Source organism: Protobothrops mucrosquamatus, unplaced genomic scaffold (genome assembly GCF_001527695.2).
Source record: "Protobothrops mucrosquamatus isolate PMUCROS unplaced genomic scaffold, P.Mucros_1.0 scaffold397, whole genome shotgun sequence".
Taxonomy (NCBI): Eukaryota; Metazoa; Chordata; class Lepidosauria; order Squamata; family Viperidae; genus Protobothrops; species Protobothrops mucrosquamatus.
The window spans coordinates 181,972-205,008 of record NW_015386728.1 but is presented as its reverse complement, the minus strand read 5'-3'; the positions used below and the strand labels follow the sequence as shown (position 1 = coordinate 205,008).

Genomic DNA, 23,037 nt, shown 5'->3' with positions numbered 1-23,037 from the left:
AAGGAGCCATCCGCTCTGTCAGGGAGCCTTCCTGCGTCTGGACAGCACAAAACATCACAAAACAGAAGGAGGGGGAAATGACAAGTTCAAGGATTGAACTTTGCCAAGACAGCTGACAGCGAGGACAATCAAAGTGGAACAGCTTGCCCCCAGAAATCGTGGGCGCTCCATCACTGGAGATTTTTAAGAAGAGACTGGACAGTCACCTGTCTGAGACGGTGTAGGTTCTCCTGCTTGAGCAAGGGGCTGGACTAGAAGACCTCCAAGGTCCCTTCCAGATTCTATTCTATTCTATTCTATTCTATTTCTATTATATTCTATTCTATTCTTCATTCCCATATTCTATTCTATTCTATTCTATTCTATTCTATTCTATTCTATTCTATTCTATTCTATTCTATTCTATACATGGACCCAATGCAACCTGCCCTGGAGACTTGAAGAGTGCTGAAGGAGGACTGGTGTGGTGTGGAACTTCAGGAAAATTGGGCATTTAGCTGGAAACTCCAGCCCACCAGGTGGAACCGGAGGATGGTACACGTGCCCGTCTCCTTTCCTTGCAAATTCCACACCGGCCAGCTCTTTTTGGACCAAGAACTCCAGTAGGCAAACCTGGGGAACTGTCTGCCCGCTGGAAAAGTTCATCCCGTCTCTTGGAAGGTCTTCTCCATCTCATCCCGTTCCATGTGAGGCAACCACCGGATCCCTGAAGGACATGTAAGAACGTCCTTCTCAGACTGCTCCCGAGGCCACCTCCATCCAGTCTCCTGTTTCCCGGAAGTGGCGACCACTTTGGGAAATCCCACCTCAGCCACTATCTCCTCACCTAACTGGGAAGACTGAGCGGGGTCTTCATTTCGGAGGACAGGAAAAGGAAGAGGAATTAAGGCAAAGGGGAACTGGACGAAGGGAAGGGGAAAAGGGGACACCTGGTCTGATCTTCCTGAAGATGTCTGATCAGGAGATTGATGACTATGAAGGGGACAACTTCTCTGACACTTCACACACCATCCAAACTCTCCCACCTTACAACATGGAGGACCAGCTCCTGCCCATGGAGCGTCGCAGCACCTGTGGCTGTTGGGCGTGGACTTGCCTGGTGGGGGCAATGAACTTTTTTGCTTTTCTACTGAACTTCCTTCTGATGGCTGCCATCTTTTTGGTGGTCCTTTTGCCCGCCATCGTCGTGGTCTATTTTGGATTCCAGTGTCACTCCCGGGTAAGTATTATACAGCCAATTGAACTTTCTGTTGAGGAAGCTCCCAAACAGAGGAGGGTGTAAGACGTGTCTAGTGGATAGGAGAGGCTTGTCCCTCTGTCCATTCTCAGAGGCATCGTCTGTCTTCAGTTAAATCATCATCATACGTGGTCCTGTGCTTCATCCCATTGAACCCTGATGCATTTATTAGTAGGTGTATCTTCTGCCTTTCATCCATGACCTCAAGGAGATGTGGACAGTACTTTCTTCTCCTATTGTTCAACACAGGAATGATGAAGTAGGTTGAGCTGAGAGAGTGATAGTCTAAAGTCAGCTAGGAAGCTTCATAGCTAAGAGACAGAACTGAAGTTGGAGTTGCTCAGTCCTTGCCCAACCCCTTAATCACTCTGCCCTCCTGGGATATGTGGTCCTTCACTGGATGACAAGCATCATAAGGTAGCTTCAATACAACCGATGCGTCACACTCGTTCTGCTAAATGGGACTTGACCCATAAAGTCCTATCCCAATGGCACCGTCGCCTGTAGTCTTACTTCCATGTATACCCAAGTTGACCCTTGTTAAGGAAAGCGGGGTAGAGGCCAGCCAACATGCTCCCTTGAGTATCAGGGAGTTCCTTTGTTAAGATTCATTTCATTGTGAAAAGGAAGAATATTGATGGTTGACATACCGTTGATGGGGCATGATGCTATTACAGAGGACGATAATTGTCATGGGCAACTGTTATTCCTTGCTATAATCTTTACTCCTTTAATCTTTGTGAGACTTCTCTTCTGAGAGGATACTTAATATATGAGTGCTAATGTGTGTATTTGGACAACCATAAATGAATGTGCAAATACTCTTCTTAAATAGAAGTCAGACTTGAGCAAGGATCTTAGTCTTAAGGTCCTTAGACTAAGATCCTAAGACTAAGATCCTTAGACTTAGTCTTTGGAGGTTATCTGGACCTCAAAGTATTAACCCAGTGAGCAAAGTCCCGTCCTCTTCTCAACTGCTTGTTCCTTCTCTGAATAACCCGTTACAAAAAGTAACAGGTTGAAGATCATTAAAGGGAGAAGCAACCTAGAACGAAGGAGAAACTTCCTGACAGTAAGAACAATTAACCAACGGAACAGCTTGCCATCAGGAGTTGTGGGTGCTCCATCACTGGGGGATTTTAAGAAGAGATTATACAGCGATTTGTCTGGAATGGTAGAGGGTCTCCTGTTTGGGCAGGGGGTTGGACTAGAAGACCTCCAAGGTCCCTTCTAACCCTGTTTATTCTATGTTCTACAAATACAAAAGTACCTCCAGGTTGCTCTCCTTCTGCCTGCAAGGTAGGGAAATGCATCTGTTGGAAAGCTAATAGCTACCAGACATTAACACCCCCAGAGAGGGGCCGATGGAGCTTACAGCATCTGTTTCTCAATTTCCCAAATATGAGGTATCTAGCATTCTTAGCAAGCATAGCCGTCACCCTATCTTGGCAGCATCCTACTCCAGTTAAGAGGATGAGAAACAGGGCAGTGTACGTTAATCTTGAGAAGAGTCCATGGCTTTTTTTGTTCATTGACTTTCCAAATCCCATCCTGTTTAAAAAGCCAACTTGATCCGGATTGTTTTCGGCACTTGCAGTGGGATCCGTTTCAATCTGCTGAGAGTTGCTCCAGGTGCCTCTAAACATGACATTCTACACCTATGTAGCTGGCTACTCACAACGTAGTCATCTAAGCAAAGGTAGGGGTAACTAGCTTGTGATTCAGCACATTATGAGAACATAGGCTTTAGTTTCTTCTCTTCTGACCTAGCCTCTCACATCCAACCACACGGGCTTCCTTTTCACAGACACTAGATACCACGTGAAGTTAGGAACTGTAAAAGCTGCAGCGTGGGAAGGATTCCAGAAACTCCGGGCTCATTTCCAATTATTGTGAAAAGTGGATAAATACTAGGAAGCGCCAGGGTTTGGTTCGGAGGTGGTCAGCCGGTTCGGTTTAGCTATCCAGGAAAAGGTGATCAGCCCAGCAACTTTGATATTGTCAGGGGCAAAAAATCAGCCCCCCCAAAAAAGAGGGTAAAAATACAGCAAATCAGGAGGCCAACCGTGTAGCCTGAAGACCATTTAGGAGCTTCAAAGAGTCATTTTGCCCGCCCATCTTGTTCAACGCAGACACTGCAAAGCAAGATGTAAAACTGTTTTCCTCACTTGAAGCTATAATTACACTCTGAGTCTATTTAGAGTAGAAACATGACTTCTGGCAGTTTTATGGATAAATCTGCGCAGGATTTTTTTTTCTCCCCCCCTTTCCTTTCCTTTTTTTTTCTTCTCGACTTCTTGGTTTACCACATTCCTCTTCTCTGGGATGCTTTCCAGTCTAGCCAACAGCTGTGGGGTCTCCCGTTCAAGTGACTTTCTTTAGCAAATAAGGTTTCAGAGATGGGTGTCATCTGTTCAAGAATTCTAAGGGTTTGGATATTTTTCTCCCAAGAACTAGTTGACATCTGCTTCTTTGCCATCTCTGTTCTTTCACTCTAGTGTTAACCTCCTGGAATCTTAAGAAATACGTATACTCTGTAAATGAATAAAGAAACATTTGGGCTAACCTCCAGCTTAACAAATCTGCAAATGAGAAGGAATGAAAACCAGGCCTTGGAAGGTGGACTAAGAATCCACCAAACAACAAGAAGCACAAGGATCCAGGAGAAAAGTTGAACTTATTATACACAAATAATTGTGTGTCTCATCAAGGCCTCTTGTCACTCAAAAAGCTTCCACTAATGTATTGTGTGAGTCAGTTCTGGGTAAAATGGATTGTAAGAACAGTCTGCCTGTACTGCTAAGGAAAAACAGGGTTGTGTTATCAGTTTTGGGGAAGGAAACAGAGCAGGAAGAGCAGAGAGGAATTCGAGTTATTGCGCTATGCATCTCTTTAAAAAAATACACACCGATCTAAATTTCCTTTTCAGTAATTACGAAACTTCTGGCACAATCTAAATAAATTCCAGATCTTCAGTGACAGGAACTTTATCTCCAGCCTTGGCTCCCCAGAATGTTCATTTAATTGTTAACAGTATTTCTTTTCCTGGCATGCTCCTCTTTTTTCTTCCATCCTCCCCTCCTGTAAACCTTAGCTTTTGTCTGTTATTTGCCGGCACAGACTGAATTCCATTTAATGTCTTTTTAATTAAGGGTGCCCCTCCTCCCACCGCCACAGTCAGTCTCCAGGATTTGTGTGCTAAATTAAAGATAGAAAAAAGATGGGGCAGTCAAAAAAAAAACAAAAAACCAAGAGGGATAAAAATTTCTGAATCAATTCTATCCATGAGTTCAGTGTGGAGATTTCGGCTCAGACAGTCCTAAGCAACCCTTGATTCATTCCGATTGACAAACTCATTTTGTTCTTATTAAGTATTCTGCAGTGCGCGTGCCGTTAGGGACAAATGTACTCAAAACACATTTCATCTGGCCTCTCTCCTTTGGATGCCTAGGAAGTTTGAGCTTTATCTACCCTGCTTGCAGAAGTTTCGCCCCCCGCCCCCCCAAAAAACGGCTTTTCCTGAATCAGGAATTTGGAAAAATGCAGTGGGGAGGATCAGGAAGGGCACCGAAAAAACCTAGGAGAGACGGGAGAAGGTGCTTTGGATCTCTGGGGCTGAATCACACTGAGGAGGATATAATAATAATAATAATAATAATAATAATAATAATAATAATAATAATAATAATAATAATAATAATAATAATAATAATAATAATAATAATAATAATAATAAAGTTGGAAGGGACCTTGGAGGTCATCTAGTCCAACCCCCTGCTCAGGCAGGAAACCCTATACCATTTCAGACAAATGGCTGTCCCTTTGGCCTTTTATAAAAAAAAAGGCCCGTTCCAACGAGGAGAACCCATTCGGTGAGATCCGATGGGACAAGTGGATGAAACCCTTGGCTTTCTCTGGCTCCCAGTGACTTTTCAATTGATTGACGAGCAGGAGCCCCAGTGGAAGTTCAAACCAGCTTAATTAAAGGGGGCTATTAAAATACTGAATCAATCCTGGATAGCGACTTTGTTCTCTAAATGACCTCTCTGGAATCAATGGCAACAGTGCTGCAAACCAGCGGGCTCCACGGCCCTCCAAGCCTAGCCCCCCCCCCGTTTGAGATGAGTAGCAAATGGAACCTATCCTATCTACCCAACCCCCCAGGAGACGCCATATGGTTATTTTCCTTTCTGTAGTGGCAAGCAGATCATCAAAGAAGTAAATGACACCTTTGGGTATTTTCAAGGGGATTGTTAGCTAATGACTCCCCAGAATCTGACAGCTTTTGAGGCTGGGATGGGATGGGATGGGATGGAACCAGGCACTGAATATTGGTCATGTTATGCAAGCAGGACATTCTCTGTAAAGTCATTCAGATGGGACACCGGGGAATGCAAAGCCGAGGCACGCTCACTTCCCCATTACTCAGCTGACGGTTCCTTGGCCAACTGTGTTTGCCCACATTTGCTAGAACCCCCAGTTACTTTTAGCAGACTGTTGGAAGGTGAAAGAGACCCTTCCAGGATGGGGATGTTCCTCCAGGTGCTGTGGAACTACAACTCCCAGCATCCTTCTTCCCGAGGGCCATTCCTACGTCAGCCCTAGGCAGATGTTTTTTACAGAATAACAGAGCTGGAAGGGACCTTGGAGGTCTTCTCGTCTCAAACAGAAGGCCTTATGCCATTCTGGACAATGGCTGTCCAATCCCTTCTTAAAACTGTACAACTTCCAGAGGCAAGTTGTTCCACTGGTTAATTCTTCTGTCAGGAAATTTCTCCTTAGTTCCAAGTTGCTTTTCTCCTGGATTCGTTTCCATCTGTTGCTTCCTGTCCTGCCTTCAGGTGCTTTAGAGAAGACATTGACACCCCCCCCTCTTCTTTGTGGCGGCCCCTCAAATATTGGAACACTGCTATCGTCATCCCTACTCCTTCTCATCACTAGCCTTGGCAAACTCAATTCCTACAACTGTTCATCATAGCCTCCAGACCCCTCATCATCTTTGTTTCTCTTCTCTGCACTCTTTCTAGAGTCTCAATATCATTTTTGTATCTTGGTGACCAGAACTGGACACAGTATTCCAAGTGTGTGGTCAATCCAATCCAGTCCCAAGGAATGAGTAGCCAGGTTCAGCTACAAAGCAGCCACAGCCAGCTCAGTTTGAAGTCCCTTTTTCTCCTCAAAGGGCCAAATGATATATCTGTGGTGTCCCTTCATCGGCTCACCTCTGAGCAAATAGGTTCAACTGGTTTTCCAGCTGTCACCAAAACCCCTTGCCTCTGTTTGCTCATGGACAAGAATCCCAAGGCTGTAAATCTTCAGAGGCTCCCGTTTCTTAAGAGCAACAGGCTGGGAACTTCGGAAGCAGCTGATGGTTTAATTTCCCCGGTTCTCTCTCTTTCCACCACCTCGCATCCCTGCAGAAATTAGTGCAGACACTTCCTTAATGTGGGCAGGCGGTTCAGCTCATCTCCCTGGAGTTGTTTATGACTATTTATTACCGCATATTAAACAACAATCGAACTCTCCTGGGCATTATAGGCCCTAATTACCTGCCATACGACTGCAGGAAATTCCCACCATTTTATCACAGTTCTAAAAACTGCTGTGAGAAGATAAGTAGCAGAAGAAGCAAAGCAACAGAAGCCCGTTAGGGGTTGGAACCTTACAAGACAACTTGGAATTTCGGGGTGAGATTTAGCTTAGAGCAGTGGTTCTCAACCTGTGGGTCGGGACCCCATTTGGGGTCGATCGACCATTTCATGGGGGTCACCAAGCAAGGCTGTCCGCCATTTTTTTGTCCGCCATTTTTTTTTGTCCGCCATTTTTCCCCCTTTTCCGGCAGGTGCCTTACCTCCCTTGGGCTGGGCCAGCTGGTGGTCGGCCTGCTCCGTCTCTGCCGCTTGCCAGCTACGCCTCGGCCGGCGCAGGGGGCGGAACCACGCATGTGTGGCGCTCCCGGGCAGGGAAAGTCCTCGACTTACGACCAGTTTAGTCCTCGACTTACGGCCGGTTTAGTCCTCGACTCACGACCGGTTGGGGTCACGGCATTAAAAAGGTTGAGAACCACTGGCTTAGAGAGTAGGCCATTAAAGGAGAAGGCAGGAGGACTGAGACACAGAGGAATAAGAATGTAGGGAGGGTGGAGTTAGAAGTTTTGCAAACCTTTAGGTCTTTTGACAAATATTGCTAAATTATTGGAGATGTCAACTATGGCAAAAGTATTTCTTCAGCTCTTCCCCTTTCCAGCTACCTAAAGTGGCAGCCATGACATCTTGTGGCAGTGAGTTCCACTGTTGAATCACATGTAAACTCATTGCCACAGGGAAGAGGAAGGGCAGAGTGTGGGTCTGCAGGGTGGGTTCCCCACAGGGACAGCAAGCTTGCTGTACGCATTTCAAATTATTTGTGTCCTTAGCAAAGCAACAGCCATCCTACCAAAGTCAAACTATAAGTCTGCTTAATACGAATCCAGACTTTTTGACTGCTGACAGATATCAAAATATCTGCTTTGCCATCTGGGCCTGACAACTACAGCTACTAAATTCGTCTCGTGTCAATACGCACGGCTGACCTTCTTTCCTGCAAGATGGATCTTCTTTGGCCTGGAACACCTCTCTCTCTCTCTGGCTGCTGGAGATTTTATTCTTCGCAAGCCGTACTTCTTCTGTGTCCAATATTCCTCCTGAAAAGCATCAAGAGAGGGGGGGAAATGAAATTTAATGCCCTGCTTTTTTCCATTAACTCAAGGGTTTCACATTTCTTTTGCCATTTATACTATCCCTTCCCCAAAAGATGATAAACATTTGAATCGAAGGCACACGTCTTAGGTACAGAGGCAGAAGCAGAAATAACGCCTCTCGCTGGAGGTGAGAGAAATAAATTGCACCTTGGCATAACAGGGAATATTGAAAAGGTGAAATGGCTCACCGCGTTTATACCTTGATGGCTTGGGCCCATGGATTATTATTTAATCCCTGAGCTAGCATCTAGGTATCTATAGAAAGCTGAAAAATCAGGGGCCTATCCCCAAAAGGTAGAAAATATATGACACGTAATCAAAAGGTCCGTATCGCTCAAAACGAACAACGGCTCAAACCAGGTAGGGCTTTACAGGTGACTGCCAATGCCTTGAATTAAGCCAAAGCACCTCACACAATGCGCAGGTTGTTTTACTAAGCCAACTAACATGGATCAGTAAGCAAGCAGGCTGAAAGAGCAACCTTGGGGCAAAGATACCATCACAGTGCAGTGCCGGGGTTTGTGCAGTGCACTGTTTCAATGTGGTTCAACGCTCCGACAGAATCTGAAGCCTCACGCTTTGCAGCAAAGCCCCCCCCCCCAGTGTTTCATTCTGATTTTCTCCCTCCCCCCCCAACCTCTCTTTTCGCTCTCCTGTTTTCCTTTCGGCAACGCAAAAATCAATTGCCGCCAAATGGGCAACCTAACATGACAGGGAGTGGATTGGATTGGACTGGAACTCTCCATAAATGTAAATAAAATTGAATCAAGATTGCTTTTGCTCGGGCTCCCCGAGGCCTCGGCACAGGCTTTCATCTTAGAAAACACGATTCCAGCCTCGATCGGCGGAAGAAAATCAATCTGGGCCGGCTTTTCTATAGATCGATTCGATAAATATAGGTTCCCTCCGGATGTAGGATCAGAAAAGCTAAAATGTTGGGGTGGGGGGGGAGAAGCTTCCTGGGGTAGAGAGGGGATCACCGTTGGCTCTGAAGGTCCTCATCTCCAGCCAGACTGCTTTGGGATCCACAGGGTGGGAAAATAGGTCGTAAGCCGAGGACTACCTGTGTTTTACTTTGAATTATTTCCGGCTCACTCAGGGTGCACTGGCGTGATGCTGACAGCCACCCCAATCCCCCTCCCCGGGCGAGCCTTAGAGACAGAGAATCTTTTTGGCGAAGGCTCCTCCATTTTGGAAGAGGCCTCCGTAGTTCATCTCCATAAGCTCTAGCTGTTTCCCGGGCTAGCAAGCCATTTGTTTAAACTAATTTCATTTTATCGGCAGAAGCTTTTAATTAAAGATTTGATTTGCCGTGCGTTCTGAGTTCTCAACCAGGACGTGTGGATTACACCTCCCAGAATTCCTTTGCCAACATGGCCATTGCCAAAAATCCTCCTCCTCCTCCTCCTCCTCCTCCTCCTCATCATCATCATCATCATCATCATCATCTCAAAATGCTAAGCAGGATCAAAATGTTAGTTGCTGGGAAACTAGCAGGGCAAGCCAGAGCTCTAGATGTGTTTTGGGAGGAAGGTAACGGCAAAGCATCAAAATGAACTCAAGGCAGCCTTGGCCTCGGAGAGTACAAATCCCGGATAGGAATTCAGCGGAGGTCTGAGCTTCTCCTTAGAGGAAGAAGAAGGCTGCGGGATCAATCCTGCCACCTCCAGGGACAACTGAGGGTCTTCTGAGTCCATGAGAGTCACGGTGCAGCTCCGAAGCATCGCCCTGTGCAATCCAGAGTAATCCATACCTCCCTGTCTTTCGGTACGGAAAGGACAGATCCCTCTCCCAAGATCCCTGGGGGAATGACCGCTTCCGGGAATCCCACCCACCCACCCACCACCCAACTCGCTTCCTCTGCCCTCTGCAGGTGCTCCACTCGACCGCCTACTACTGCCAGACCATCCTGGACGACAACAGCTCTTCGGCCTTGATCATCCTCGGCTTCGTCATCATGTCTCCCCTCATCGTGGTCTCCATGGCCCTCTACTGCAGCCTGGCCCGCCGCCTGCACCTCTTCCTCTGCTTCCAGCCGTGCGCCCGGGCTGTGTACAAAGGCGTGAAGTGGCGGTGGTACGAAGAAGGGGGGCTGTGCGGGTGCGTGAAGGAGTGGAACCACCACGTCAAGGCGTGGGTCTGAGCTGGGGCCTCCCAGCCTCCGTGCAGTTTGGTTGTTTTCAGTGGGGGCACCAAGGAAGAGCCGTGACGGTAACCCACCACCACTGCTTCTCGTGCTAAGGAGCTAAAGGCCTCCCTGGATTTCAAGGCAACTTACAGATAATCCCATTGGGGTGTGCCTGTATTTGTCATTGTGGGCTGCACAAGGGGCGGGGCCGAAGCAGGGGTGGGTGGGACTAGAGCCCCCAAGTGGGTGGCACTCCTTTTCCACCTAATTCACCTAACCGGTTCGTGTTATGACCTCAAGTCTCTGGTTTGTTTTTTCCCGCCACTTCGCTTCCTTTCGTGATTCACAATTTTTGGTGGGTTTATGGGTCAATGTGTGCCGTAAACCCAGGGAATGGGATTTAATTCGGGATAAGGTAGGATGTCCCCTGGTTGCAACGATCCTCAGTCTCACGCCCTCGTTTGCAGGTTGATGACCGGTCCTTCCTTTCCACGTGTTTTTGAAATGGAGGTAGTTAGTTACCTCTTAAAATGTAGAACGTCAAGCAGCAGTCAGGAGATACATTGAGGTCTCTTAAGGCTCCCTCAAATGGAAAATAACCCAAAGAAGCTCAGTTCCTTCGTTTGCTGAAAAGTATCTGGGAACTTGGCCCTTTGTCTGCTTTAACTGTAGGTGAGTGATGACCAAGGTACCCCAGTTCAGAAATAAGGAAACTTTTGGCCAACCCGTTCAGGAACAAAAGATTCTCTGGCTCATTTTATTTTCTGCGAAAGCAATGCCCTTCTGATTTGGAAAAAAAAAAAAAAGATATCAGAAAGGGGAGATCGCATCGTTCTGGGCTCCAGCTATGCTTCTGGTTAATGGCAGGCACACACAAAAAAAATCTCTGCCCCTAAGAACAGCATGTGGGGGGAGGGGGGAAAGAGAGTTAGCCCCCCTTTTTTTCGATGTAGGCTTTGATCCAAAGCGAGCTTTCGAGTTTTTATTCCGAGGAGCAAGATTTGCCTCGCCCTCGCGCCCTCCGGCAGCTGCAGCAGCTTCCGTGCTTCGCTGTGTAGTGTGCTGAGGCCACAGCTGGCTCCAAACCAAACTTGTTTTCATGGCTTCCAGCGGATTTGATGTGCAGCCCCTGAATGCAGTAAAAAGGCTGGCGCAGCGGCAGCCAGGCAGGGTGCAGGAAAGGCCACCTCTGCGCTCCCAGAGCTTGTAAGCGCATCGCGATTCGGGCTCGGCAGTTGCGTTTCAAAGGGCATCAACGAGGTGTGGTTGAAACCAGGCGAAATGTGACTTGAATCACCGAGCCAGCTGCATTTTTGCTCAACCATCCAGCTGTGTCCCAGTCGATGTCTCGTGGCTATCCTTAAAAATGGGAACGGGGTGCAATTGATAATATTTCTGAAAGTGGTAATTGTTGGGACAGAGAGATATACCCAGTGGTGGGATTCAGCCAGTTTGCACCTGTTTGGCAGAATCGGTAGCTAAATTTTGGCTGAGTTCAGAGAACCGGCTTAATGCATACTGCTTCTGGAAGTCCAGTCTAGGCCTCGGAGGCCTGGATGAAGCCTCCCAAGCCTAGAACGGCCCACCGGAAGTGCATGGATGCCACTTCTGGAAGTCCGTTCTAGGCCTTGGAGGCCTAGAGGAGGCCTCCCAGGCCTAGAACGGTCCACCGGAAGTGCATGGATGCCACTTCTGAAAGTCCGTTCTAGGCCTCAGAGGCCCAGGCCTGCATCCAGTAAGAGAACCGGTTGTTCAGGTATTTGAATCCCACCACTGGATACATCCTGTTAATGCACTGGCTGTGAGCTCCCTGGAGTGGTGTTTCTGGCTACTCTTCTTCCCGTCCTGTGTAACTCTTCCAGCTGCTGTTGTGTATCAATATTTTGGGGACACTACAGACGATGCCCGATGCTCTTCCGCTCTCTAGCTAGACATTAAAGGTTCTTTTAAAATATGCATGTCCACCATCTTGGTCTTTCTTCCGCCTTGCAGGAAATGTGCCTTCTGAACTGCTTAACGCTCCTGGAGGGAACGTGCCACACCTTGCAAGTGTTCTGTGAATGGCCACTGTCAACGCAATCTTTATCACTGCCTCCAACATTCAGCATTTCATTGACTTACAGTATTTAGCTACATTTTTCACCGTCTACCTCCTTAAGTGCCTTCTTTCTCTCTGTCTTGGTTATAATTGTTCTGCTATTCATCTACTGAATTTGGAAAAAATATGTTGCACACATGGAAATACAGGCAGTCCTCGGCTTACAACGGTTCGTTTAGTGAACCATTTGAAATCACAACAGCGTTGAAAAAAGCGACTTATGACCATTTTTCACACTTACGACCATGTTCATGTGATCAAAATTCAGTGACTAGGTAACCGACTCACATTTATGACGGTCGCAGTGTCCCCCGGGGTCACGTGATTCCCCCTTTTGCGATCTTCTGACAAGCAAAGTCAACGGGGGAAGCCGGATTCTCTTACCAACCGTCTTATTAACTTAACAACTGCAGTGATTGACTTAACAGCTGTGGCCGGGAAGTTGGTAAAATGGGACAAAAACTCACTTAACAAATGTCTCACTTAGCAACAGAAACTTTGGGCTCAGTCGTGGTGGTAAGTTGAGGACCACCTGGGCACCTGTTTCCATCTGAGCCCCCAAATTCTGCTCATGTGAGACAGGGAATGAAAGTCCCTCTTTCCCCCCCCCCAGGTCTCAGCGCTGCTTTTTCTAATAAAAATGCAGAAAAACAACGATCCCGGTTAAGGCACATCAGTGGAGATTTAATTTGCTCGTTTTATTTCCTGGAGAGAAGCGTTAATACCGTCGATTGGGAAAAATGGATGTGCCGAACAACAGCTATTAACCTTCAGTCTTGGAGCCAGCTCTTTCAGGGGTGAAATTAAAACAGCTTTCATTTGTTTTCTTGATCGGATAGGAGCGGCCTAAATGTCTTGTTCATGATCGGGCTTTTCATAGATGACTTGTGCTGGCGCTCTCCGATATCGACCCCTGCAACAAGTCGCCTTCGGCAAAATCCTAAATTCCTGGATTTTCTGTTCATTTACCGCCCAGGTTGATCAATTCATTAATTAATTCTGTGGCAGGATGTCGAAGGGGCTTAGGGTATGGCAATAAAAATACCACAATAAGTTAAAGATTTCATTTTTTTTTTAATTAGGGCTGGGAAAGATGCCAGTCCTGAGAACTTGGGCAGCAAAGCTGAAACACGGTTTGCTAGATAAACCACAGCGGAAAGATTCATGGGAAATGGTGTTTGACCTAAAAAGAATCTTCACGGTAAGTTTAGCACGATCCGTGTAAATTACAGGTAGTCCTCGGCTTAGGATGACAAGCGCGCTCAAGATTGCTAAGCGAGACAGTTATTAAGTGGGTTTTGCCCCACTTTGTTCGGAAGTGAATCACTGTTAGTCACACGGTTGTTAAGTGAATCTGGCTTCCCCATTGACTTTGCTCATCAGATGGTCGCAAAGGGGGATCACATGGAGACACTGCGACCGTCATAAATACACACCGAACATGTGAATTTTGATTACGTGACCCATGGGGACGCTGCCACGAATGTTAAGTGTGAAAATAAGTCATAGGTCACTTTTTTCAGCGCTGTTGTAACTTTGCACGGCCACTACCTGAACGGTTGTTAAACTGAGGACTGCGTGTATTGACTACAAAGGGCCTAAAGACGGAGGGAACGATGGATTCTTCAAATCCAAGGGGGGGGTGGGAAATAACTGGAATTACCTGGGTAGAATTCTGCCTCTTTGGGAGGAATCTCCAGGCATACAGCCGGGAATGCAAATCAACTATCTCCCCTGAGTTGGGTTAATGGGGGAAATTATATTTCCATGGTAACGGTATCCTCTCCCGTACCATTCTGTGACAGGAAGTACTCCGTATAGCAGGCACAACTGGACAAAACAAGGTTAGCAATTGAGCCTGGGCTCCGTTGACGATTAAACGGCAGCAATTTCCGGTCCATTTGTGAATCCAGTGCAAATTCAGAAGGCGACAATTTGCTCTAGCTTGCTTAAGGGGGAGGTTAGTATGTTGTGCAGACAACCCAAAGGTGTTAATGGGTTCGGGGAGCCTCACCTGGCTTTGGGGTGAATGGAAGAATGTGACAATAAAGTCTGGTACTTCCCATTCCCATTGGAAGAGGCACCCACTGTATTCTCAGCTGGACCCAAAGGAGGCCCGTTTCTGGTTTACGTTAATTTTGTCCACAAAGCAGGGGGTTGGGATAGATGTCCTCTGAGGAGCCTTCCTATTCTACCATTTAAAGACGCTAAGACTCAAAGCTGGCCGAGTGGGGTGGAAAGAGCAGGGTGCCATCTTTCATATCGGTGCAGCTTTAATCCACATTTTGACACTGCCCAGTGTCCTTCAGCTTTTTTCCACCGCTGCCTATATTTTTTCCTAACCAGCATTTTAATGGAACTGCACAAACAGATGCTCGACACAGCCCAGAAAACCCGGCTGGATTTTATGACAGAGTGAGGCAGCCGTTTATCTTGACACTGGAGAAGAACAAGGAGAAAGACAAAAAGAGGAAAAAATACAAAAGGCTTAGCAACCAAGGAGGGAGGGGGGGTTAATTTAATTTAAATAGATTTCTCTCCCCCCCAAAAAGAAAGGGCCAAAATTGAAAGCTTCTAAGCAGTTTTGATTGTTTGTGGACTCCCTTGTTAATCGCAAACAAGCTTTAAAAAAAAAACTTTGCTTTGCTGACCTACCTCAATTGTAGAACCTGATCTAATTCAAAGCAAGAAAAAACACTTGTGTCTGTTCTCCACAGTGTGCGTGCGCGCGCACACACGCACACACACCAACACACTTATGCAAGATACTTCTTCTGGCACGGAAAAACATTGCGGTGCCCAATGCAGAATCTCTTCCCTTTATGAATACGGCCCCTGCATCACTTCTCGACTGAAACCCAGTCCTTGGCCATTTTTTTTTAAATATATGCCACTGCTGCATTAATTTATATTCCCCCACTCCACTTTGCAAGTGTTTATAAATAAACAGTGCTAAACTCACCGATGTTGCTAATACCCGAAAGTGCCACATTTGAATCTAGTGACCTGGATTTTGTGGTTTCGTGCCGAATTGAAATGGGCAACATTAAAATGATGAGGTGTGTGAATCAGGCACCGAGTATTTAAATGCAAAAAGGGCCACGCTGAAGGCTATGTGAAGCGGTAAAAACATAGGCCTATTTAGAGCAAAAAGCAGGGATTGTCATCACTTGAAATTGAATTTCCAGCTTATTTGGGCTCTCCAAACTGGCAGTGAGCATTTCAAATCCTTTTGGAAAATACCTTCTCTAACAAAATAAAGGTCCATGAAGTCCATCAGCTATAAAAAAAAAAATAGCTGATCTTCAGTCATTTCATGTTAAACCAAGCCTCTTATACGGACTGCAGAACGTAATTGAATTTATATATTTTTTTTAATGCAGACTTACCATCTTTGGGACGCAGCTATCCACACAAAACCATAATTGGGAGATTTTTCTGATGCAATCTGTGGCTAAAGCAAAAAATAAAATAAAAATGCATTTGTTCCAGATCCCCGAAATGCCTGCAATTTTTGGGGAAAAGAAAATACATAACACATAGATCAACTCCAAGGCAGATTTAAAAAAAAAAAAAAAAGGTTCCCAAAGTGTTACAGAAACTTGTTTAAGAACAAAGTAACCACAACAAAGTTAAAATCAAGAGGAGAGAAATGAAAAGGTTTTCTTTTGTTGTTATAATTTCTTTGATATGAAAAAAAAACAGTATTTATTTATTTATTTATTATTTATTTATTATTTTAATTTGTATACCGCCCTTCTCCCATAGGACTCAGGGCGGTTCACAGCATATTAAAAACAAATAATATACCCAAAATACAGAAAATACACAATACAAAAATACAAAAGAATAAACCCTGATAAAAGCCGAATTAAAACCAAATATTCCCAGCTGTGTTTCCGATTAAAATNTTTATTTATTTATTATTTATTTATTATTTTAATTTGTATACCGCCCTTCTCCCATAGGACTCAGGGCGGTTCACAGCATATTAAAAACAAATAATATACCCAAAATACAGAAAATACACAATACAAAAATACAAAAGAATAAACCCTGATAAAAGCCGAATTAAAACCAAATATTCCCAGCTGTGTTTCCGATTAAAATAGCAACCTGGATGTTTGTTTTTTTTTACTGAGTGAGAAGCAATAAACTACAATGCATTCACATATACTTGTCAGATTGGTCTTTGGAGCAGAGCCTGATATAAATGATGATGTTACCTAGTTTGGTCATGAAAGGTCTGCAAGAAAATCACCAAACTCAAAGAGCACCAAGGACCCCACAGTCTTCTTCTTCCTCCTCCTCCTCCTCCTCCTCCTCCTCCTCCTCCTCCCCCCCTTATCCTTCTCCCCTTCTCTTCCTCCTCCTTCCCTTCTCTTCCACTCCACACACCCCATTTTCTTCTAGCACTGATGACATTACTTAGTTTGATCATGAAACGTCTACAAGAAAACCACCAAGTTCAGAGAGCACAAATATTCTCTTCTCGTTTTCAATTGGGGGTCTAAACAGAAGAGTCTCCAATTCTCTCTCCCCCCCCCATTTTTTTTTGGGGGGGGGTATCCTTTTTTCTCTCCAACCTTCACGGTGCCAGGAAAGCAATGGCAGCTTTGAAAGATCTCCCAGAGCACAAATTAGTCACAGATTATTCACCCTTGTGTTAGAAATATAGCAGATAAGGAAGCTTAAAAGAAGTAGAGCTGTTTTGCCTTAATAAGGCACACTACCTTTTCTTTTTTTATTTTATTTTTTTTTTATTTTTTTAAATTTTTTTATTATTTAAACCGACAAACAAAACAAAACAAAACATAATACACATATATACACAATATATATTTTAACATCAACTTCGTGACAGTATTCCAGTTATACCCAGGGCTTTTTTTCTCGGAGAAAAGGTGGCGGAACTCAAACCTGGCCACGCCCTCATCAAACCCTAGGACCGCCCCTTTAGAGAACAGGAATGCAAGTAAAATTTGGGAGGGGCTATTTCCGGTGTGGGAGGGGCTATTTCCGGTGCGGCCGGCCCGGAAAAAGGTGCCGGAACGCGGTTCCGCCGCGTTCCGGCTGAAAAAAAGCCCTGGTTATACCTTTTCTTTTTTTAAAATCTCCCCAAAATATTCACCAGGGGGCAATTTGTCAGGAGAATAACCTGAATAAAGGAGATTTAATCTAACCAATCGATAAAAAAATAACTGAATCTGGCTGGTGTTCTAAACAACTCAGTTGGGATCACCTCTGGAAAAATTGGGAGAGCTGTAGGAAATCTCCTGATGTCACCCTCGTAAGTTCCTTAGCTTCAAAATCATGTCTAGATTTTTTTTTTTATTAAAAAAAAAAAAGAGGTGGGAATCTCTAGGCTTATAAAGGTTACCTATAAAACCACCCTTCCAGCAGCCTTATAAAATATTTCACGACAGCCCGGGGTGGCCTCGGGTTGTCTGCTGCCTTCTGTGCTATGAAACATTTATGAGAAATAGCTCAGGTAGCCGACCCTGCCGTGGAGGATAGGCCTGGAAATTATTTATGTCCGGAGATGGAGCAAGTGAAAAATAGCACACGGGGCTCAGCTGATTTACGCCAAGTTGAAAAAGTCAAAAGGTGCTCTGGAAACTGGCCTGTGGAAACAAAAAAAGGGTGGCTCCGTTTAGCACCAGGTCAAGGGGAGTTTGCAGGCAAGTTGCAAGCCCAGTTCCAAAAATATATATATATTATCAGAGCCCTCTTTGTGGGCACGCATACCCTCACCCCAGTCCTAGGCCTTCAGCTGGGTTTTATAAAATCTTTTTGCTTTAAGCCTCCGCCGCCGTGTGCAAAAAAAAAAAAAAAAGGTTCAATCAATCAATCAATTTCAACTTCTGGAGGGGGGGGAAAGATCTCGCAAAGTTGGAATTGAATGATTAAACTTTTTAGTCTCACCCAGTTTGACATTACCACTGAAGCCACGCCCACCCAATGGGCCACACCCACCCGGCACCCGACGATATATAAGTGGGTTTTGGGTTGCAGTTTGGGCACTCGGTCTCTAAAAGGTTCGCCATCACTGATACAGGGTTTCCTGCCTGAGCAGGGGGTTGGACTAGAAGACCTCCAAGGTCCCTTCCTGGTATTCGATAATCCCTGATCAAATTTAACCAGTGGAACGGCTTGCCTTGTTCTTGCCTTTAATAAAAGTGACTGTGCATACAAAAAGGAGAAGAAGAAAAAAGGCACTTTGTATTAGCATACAAATACACCCTTTAATCTGCGTGGCTCCACTTTGTATTCCGTTTGGGTGAGAAGATCAAACGAAGAAACGGAACAAAAAGCAGGAGAGAAAAGCTAGGAATCCTTTATGTTGTGTTTCAAAAAAACCTCTAGTGGTTTTCGAATTAACCCGAGTTATTTTTCATTTTTTTAGAGACGGAGGTGCTTGAACCCACACCCGCCTCCCCCCCAAACCCCCCCCCCCAAAACTCAAGATTAAACGAAGTTATTTCGCAGTCAGACATTGGCAAGCCTGTGCAGATGTCTCGTTGACATGGATAATCGGTTTACAAAGCAGACTGCGTGGAGAGAGCTTTCGATTGCCACAAACAGCAGGCTGTTTGTGAACAAGAAGAGCGACCAGCAAACGGAAACAAACACTGCAAAAAAAAATAAAAATGAACTGTGTGACAAGGAACGCACCGCATTTCCCCAGCAGTTATTACACTGAAAAATGAAAGGGGAGGTGGGTGGGTTGACTGGCCTTAATTTTGCTGCAAGTCCCCAATGGGGCCTTTTCACTAATATTTCCTTAGCAGAAACATCGGAGAGGGGGGGGGGTTTAATCTCAGATGGGGTAAGACAGCCTGATATTTACTAGCCAGTTTCAGAACTGGGGTGCTGTGGGGAATCTGTGGTGGCGTAATGGTTAGAATGCAGTATTGCAGCCTAACTCTGCCCACCGTCAGGAGTTCGATCCTGACCGGTTTAAGGTTGACTCGGCTTTCCATCCTTTCGAGATCAGTCAAATGGGGGACCCAGATTGTCGGGGATGATATGCTGACATTGTAAACTGCTTAAAAAGTGACGTAAAGCCAGTGGTGGGATTCATCTGGTTTGCGCCACTTTGGCAGAACCGGTAGCTAATTTTTTGTTGCCCAGGCCCAGGATGGACTTCTGGAAGCGGCATCCACACAGAGAACCGGTTGCTCACATATTTGAATCCCACCACTGTGTAAAGCACCGTGAAGCGGTAGATAAGTCTAAGTGCTATTGCTATTGCTAATCGGCATTTATTCTGCCACGGCTACATTATGGCTCTCTTCAATAGGGTGGAAACAATCCAGGTGGGCCCTTCACATCCTGGTCCAGGTGAGACACAATCGTGGAGCTCTCCCTTGGAGTCCCAACTCTGGGGACAGGTGGAAGGACTAGGTAATTTCCTTTGAGGACCAGATCCTTCTTTAACAGCCCACCAGACATATCATGGGTGTGAAGATTGAGATATTGGCTCAAGACTATCAATTCTGGTTATCAAGAGTTATCCCACCTCAACTCTGAATGCCACTTCTGGGCAATACTTGGCAAGTGTGCACTGGTTGACACGTGTCCTGCTTGTAAGATGTCTCACAGGCGCTGAAGTACAACCATCCTGGCCCAGAGAGGTGGTTTTTTTTATGCCCTGGAGATAAGTCTTCAGTTCTTATTTGCTGTAATAACTGGGAATAGATATTCCACAGCTGAAAGCAATCTACTTTCAAACATCAGCTCTGGGTAGCACGAGAACGTAGCATCTCTCTGGACCCAAGAGAATCAAAACGGGAGTAAGAAACCTTTTTGATCGGATTCAATGAACCAGGATTTCCATTCTTAAGTTCACTTCGCTCCACTATTTCTCAACCTTGGCAAAAGTTTGAAGATGTCTGGACTTCGACTCCCAGGATTCAGAGTTTACTGAAAGGCTGTTAGAAAGCCTGTCTCTCCCCCAGGGAACTGGGAGATGCATTCCTTGGAAATATACCTGGGGAGGCGTTCAGCTGCAGGTATTCTTGTAACCCATTCCTTTCGCCTTAATAAATCTTATTAAAGAAGATACTGAGAGAATTGCACTTGGAAAAGAAGCACTTTGAGGCACGATTAGGTCTCCCACTCCGTACTTTTCGCATTGATTTTGGATGCTACGGTGATAAAAATGATAACCCGACCTCATTTGCTGCCAGGTTTAGAGCCATCCATCTGTGCTTCATCTCTGCAGCGGTTAATGAGGTGTGATACAGCAGTGGTTTTTAGCAATATATTTGAAAGTGGAAAGGCACAGCAGAGAGGAAGGGGGGGGGAAAGAATCAAGAGTCCTGAGCACCTGTATTTATTCCAACCCAGTTGGTCTCTCCATCAGCCTCCGAGGGAAAATAGATTAAAACCCTCCTGATGTTGCTGGCTGACACACACGCATCCACACTCTTCCATTTGTTGCTGGAGAAATAGCGACTCCATTAGAAAGCTGGAGAATATGTGCCGAGTCAGACAGGTTAATAGCCAAATGGTTATTTCTGCATTGTTTATGAGAAGGGCTGACAGCCACGGGAGCATGAAATGCTGTTTTGCCAGTGCTTCTGTTCGAGCTTCTGCATATTTCATTGCTTATCGATCATCTTTAAGGCTGCTGTTTGGCTGGGCGGGATCTGCGCATCTGACGCGAAATTTGGATTAATTAACTCTAGCTGATGGCAAATTAGAAAATGATCAATAGGAAAAACAAAGCATTACAGACTTAAATGGGGGTGTTCTGGCTGGGGTTGCAAATCGGTGGAGGGTGGGCCAGATCACCAAAATGGATGCAGCTAGAATCTAAAGTAGGGAAGGCATACTACGAGGTTTCACCCTACAGGTAGTCCTTGACTTAATGTTATTCCCAGTTAAAGAACTTCATGCTGCATCACAACAAAAGCTCATCTCCTCCAGCAATTAGTTTCCATTGTAAGCTCCAAAAAGATGCCAGCCAGAAAAGGCGAGTCTGAATCAAATCCTTTTGTTTTGTTGCAGTGTTCAAAACCTGGAGAAAACCCCTGCAATCTCCCTCACTATCCCCAGCTCCCCAGCTCGGCGTTTTGAAAAGGCTTAGGAAAAACCAAAAGTCCTGCGGCAGTTTTTGCTCTATTGTCTTTTTGTGACCACCTTTCAAAGGGATCCTATTTTGAAAGTTCAGCTTCCTTTTTGCTGGGAGATGCTCAACAGAATCCCATTCAAACTGCTTTTCTGTCTTTGATCCTACTTGTAATTTGTCACCGAGTTGTTGAGCTTTTCTTCTCTCCCCCTCTCCCTCTGCCTCTGTTTCAAAATGCACCCTTATATATGAATTAATCAACTTCCAGGAACTTTACTGCATATATTCCCCCCCCCCCAAAAAAAACCCCGTCTTTTCTTATTTTGCTCCAGGCCACAGAAGCAGTGGGGAATTAGCGAACAAGAACAAAATTAATTTCTTGCAGATGGAAAGAAAGAGACCAGCCTAGAGGGGTGAAAAAATTATATTACAGCAACAGCAAAACATGCTTCGCGTGGAAAAAGCGCCCGCTTCCTTCCTTGGCATTTACAGGAATGGCTGGGAAGGCTTCAACTTGAAACTCTGGGGAGCATCAAAGCTCCTCTACTCCTAAAAAAAGAGGACAAGAAAATGCTTAAAAGACTATCAAAGTGGCATCTGGCAAGGAAAGGGGCCTTTGGGAAAGCGCTGGAAATTGGGCCTGCAATTTGAAACAGAAGCAGAATGCATCTCCTTAAGAGTGGGGACAAGGCAGACAGAATTATGCCCCAGTTTGGGAAGAGCAGCCTGGGAGAAGGATCAAAAAGCTAAGAGGCTGGTAGCTGTGATTGCGGGATCAAAGCTCAGCTCTTTTTTTACATGCACTGAAAATAATAATGCGATTACAAGTACTAGCTCGACTTTTTGTTTTTTGGGGGGCACACAGAAACATCTATTTAGCCTGGACCCTAACAGAAAAACAGAATACAGGCAGTCCTTGACTTACGACGCTTCATTCAAAGCTATGATGACACTGAAAAAAGAGACCTATGGCCGTTTTTTCAGTTACAGCCTTTGCAGCATCGCCACGGATGCAGTCATCCAAGTGTGGTCTTGCCAAGGCCTTGTAAAGCGGGACCTCAGAAAAACAGGAATTCAACTGGATTGATTTCCTGTAGCTATATAGCCATTCACAGACCACTCCACTTCCAAAGACTTGAGGCAGAAGGGTAGCAAAATGCAATAAAAATGAAATCAACCTCAAACCGATGCAACAAAAAAAAACCCTCAAAAACGATCTAAGAAAATGGGAAAGGGAGGGTCTAACCCAGAGATTTATTTTTTAACCTAAGAGCTCCTACAGTCCTAATGCTTCCACACGTGGATTGCAGCACGCAAGACAGAACAATACAATAAGCTGAGTTGGCGTAGCATACGAAGCCAAAAAGAAACCAACTGAGGCTAGGAAAGCAATCAAGGGTTGCGCCTTGTACAACTGCAGCTCTTAATTTGTTAAGTAGTACAGGATGCAAATAGGATGTTTACAGACTTCAAAATGGGCTGTGTCTAGTGAAAAAGAAGGACTAGAGATGATACGATAGCAGTGTTTCAAAATTTGAAAGGCTGCCACGAAGAAGAGGGGATCAACTTATTCTCCAAAGTACCTGAAGGCAGAAGAAGAAGAAGAAGAAGGAGGAGGAGGAGGAGGAGGAGGAGGAGGAGGAGGAGGAGGCAGCAGCAATGGGTGGAAACTAACCAAGGAGAGAAGCAATTTAGAAATTAGGAGAAATTTCCTGACAGTCAAAACAATTACCCAGTGGAAGTTGTGGGTGCTCCATCA

At 45.3% G+C, this 23,037-nt stretch overlaps 1 protein-coding gene across 1 annotated transcript; it reads left to right on the top strand.

Annotated features, from left to right (window-relative positions):
- The first annotated feature begins 949 nt into the window (after positions 1 to 949).
- On the top strand, positions 950 to 10,119 carry TMEM88B (transmembrane protein 88B). The gene is made up of 2 exons (XM_015816059.1): positions 950 to 1,219; positions 9,850 to 10,119. Exons 1-2 carry the CDS (start codon positions 950 to 952, stop codon positions 10,117 to 10,119), a joined length of 540 nt encoding a protein of 179 aa, XP_015671545.1.
- The last annotated feature ends 12,918 nt before the right edge of the window (positions 10,120 to 23,037 follow it).

What these genes read in the sequence shown, in the direction of transcription:
- TMEM88B (XM_015816059.1), top strand. Translation starts at nt 950, where the DNA reads ATGTCTGATCAGGAGATTGATGACTATGAAGGGGACAACTTCTCTGAC. An exon ending in GATTCCAGTGTCACTCCCGG is followed by an intron (nt 1,220 to 9,849) that starts GTAAGTATTATA and finishes TGCCCTCTGCAG; the next exon opens with GTGCTCCACTCGACCGCCTA.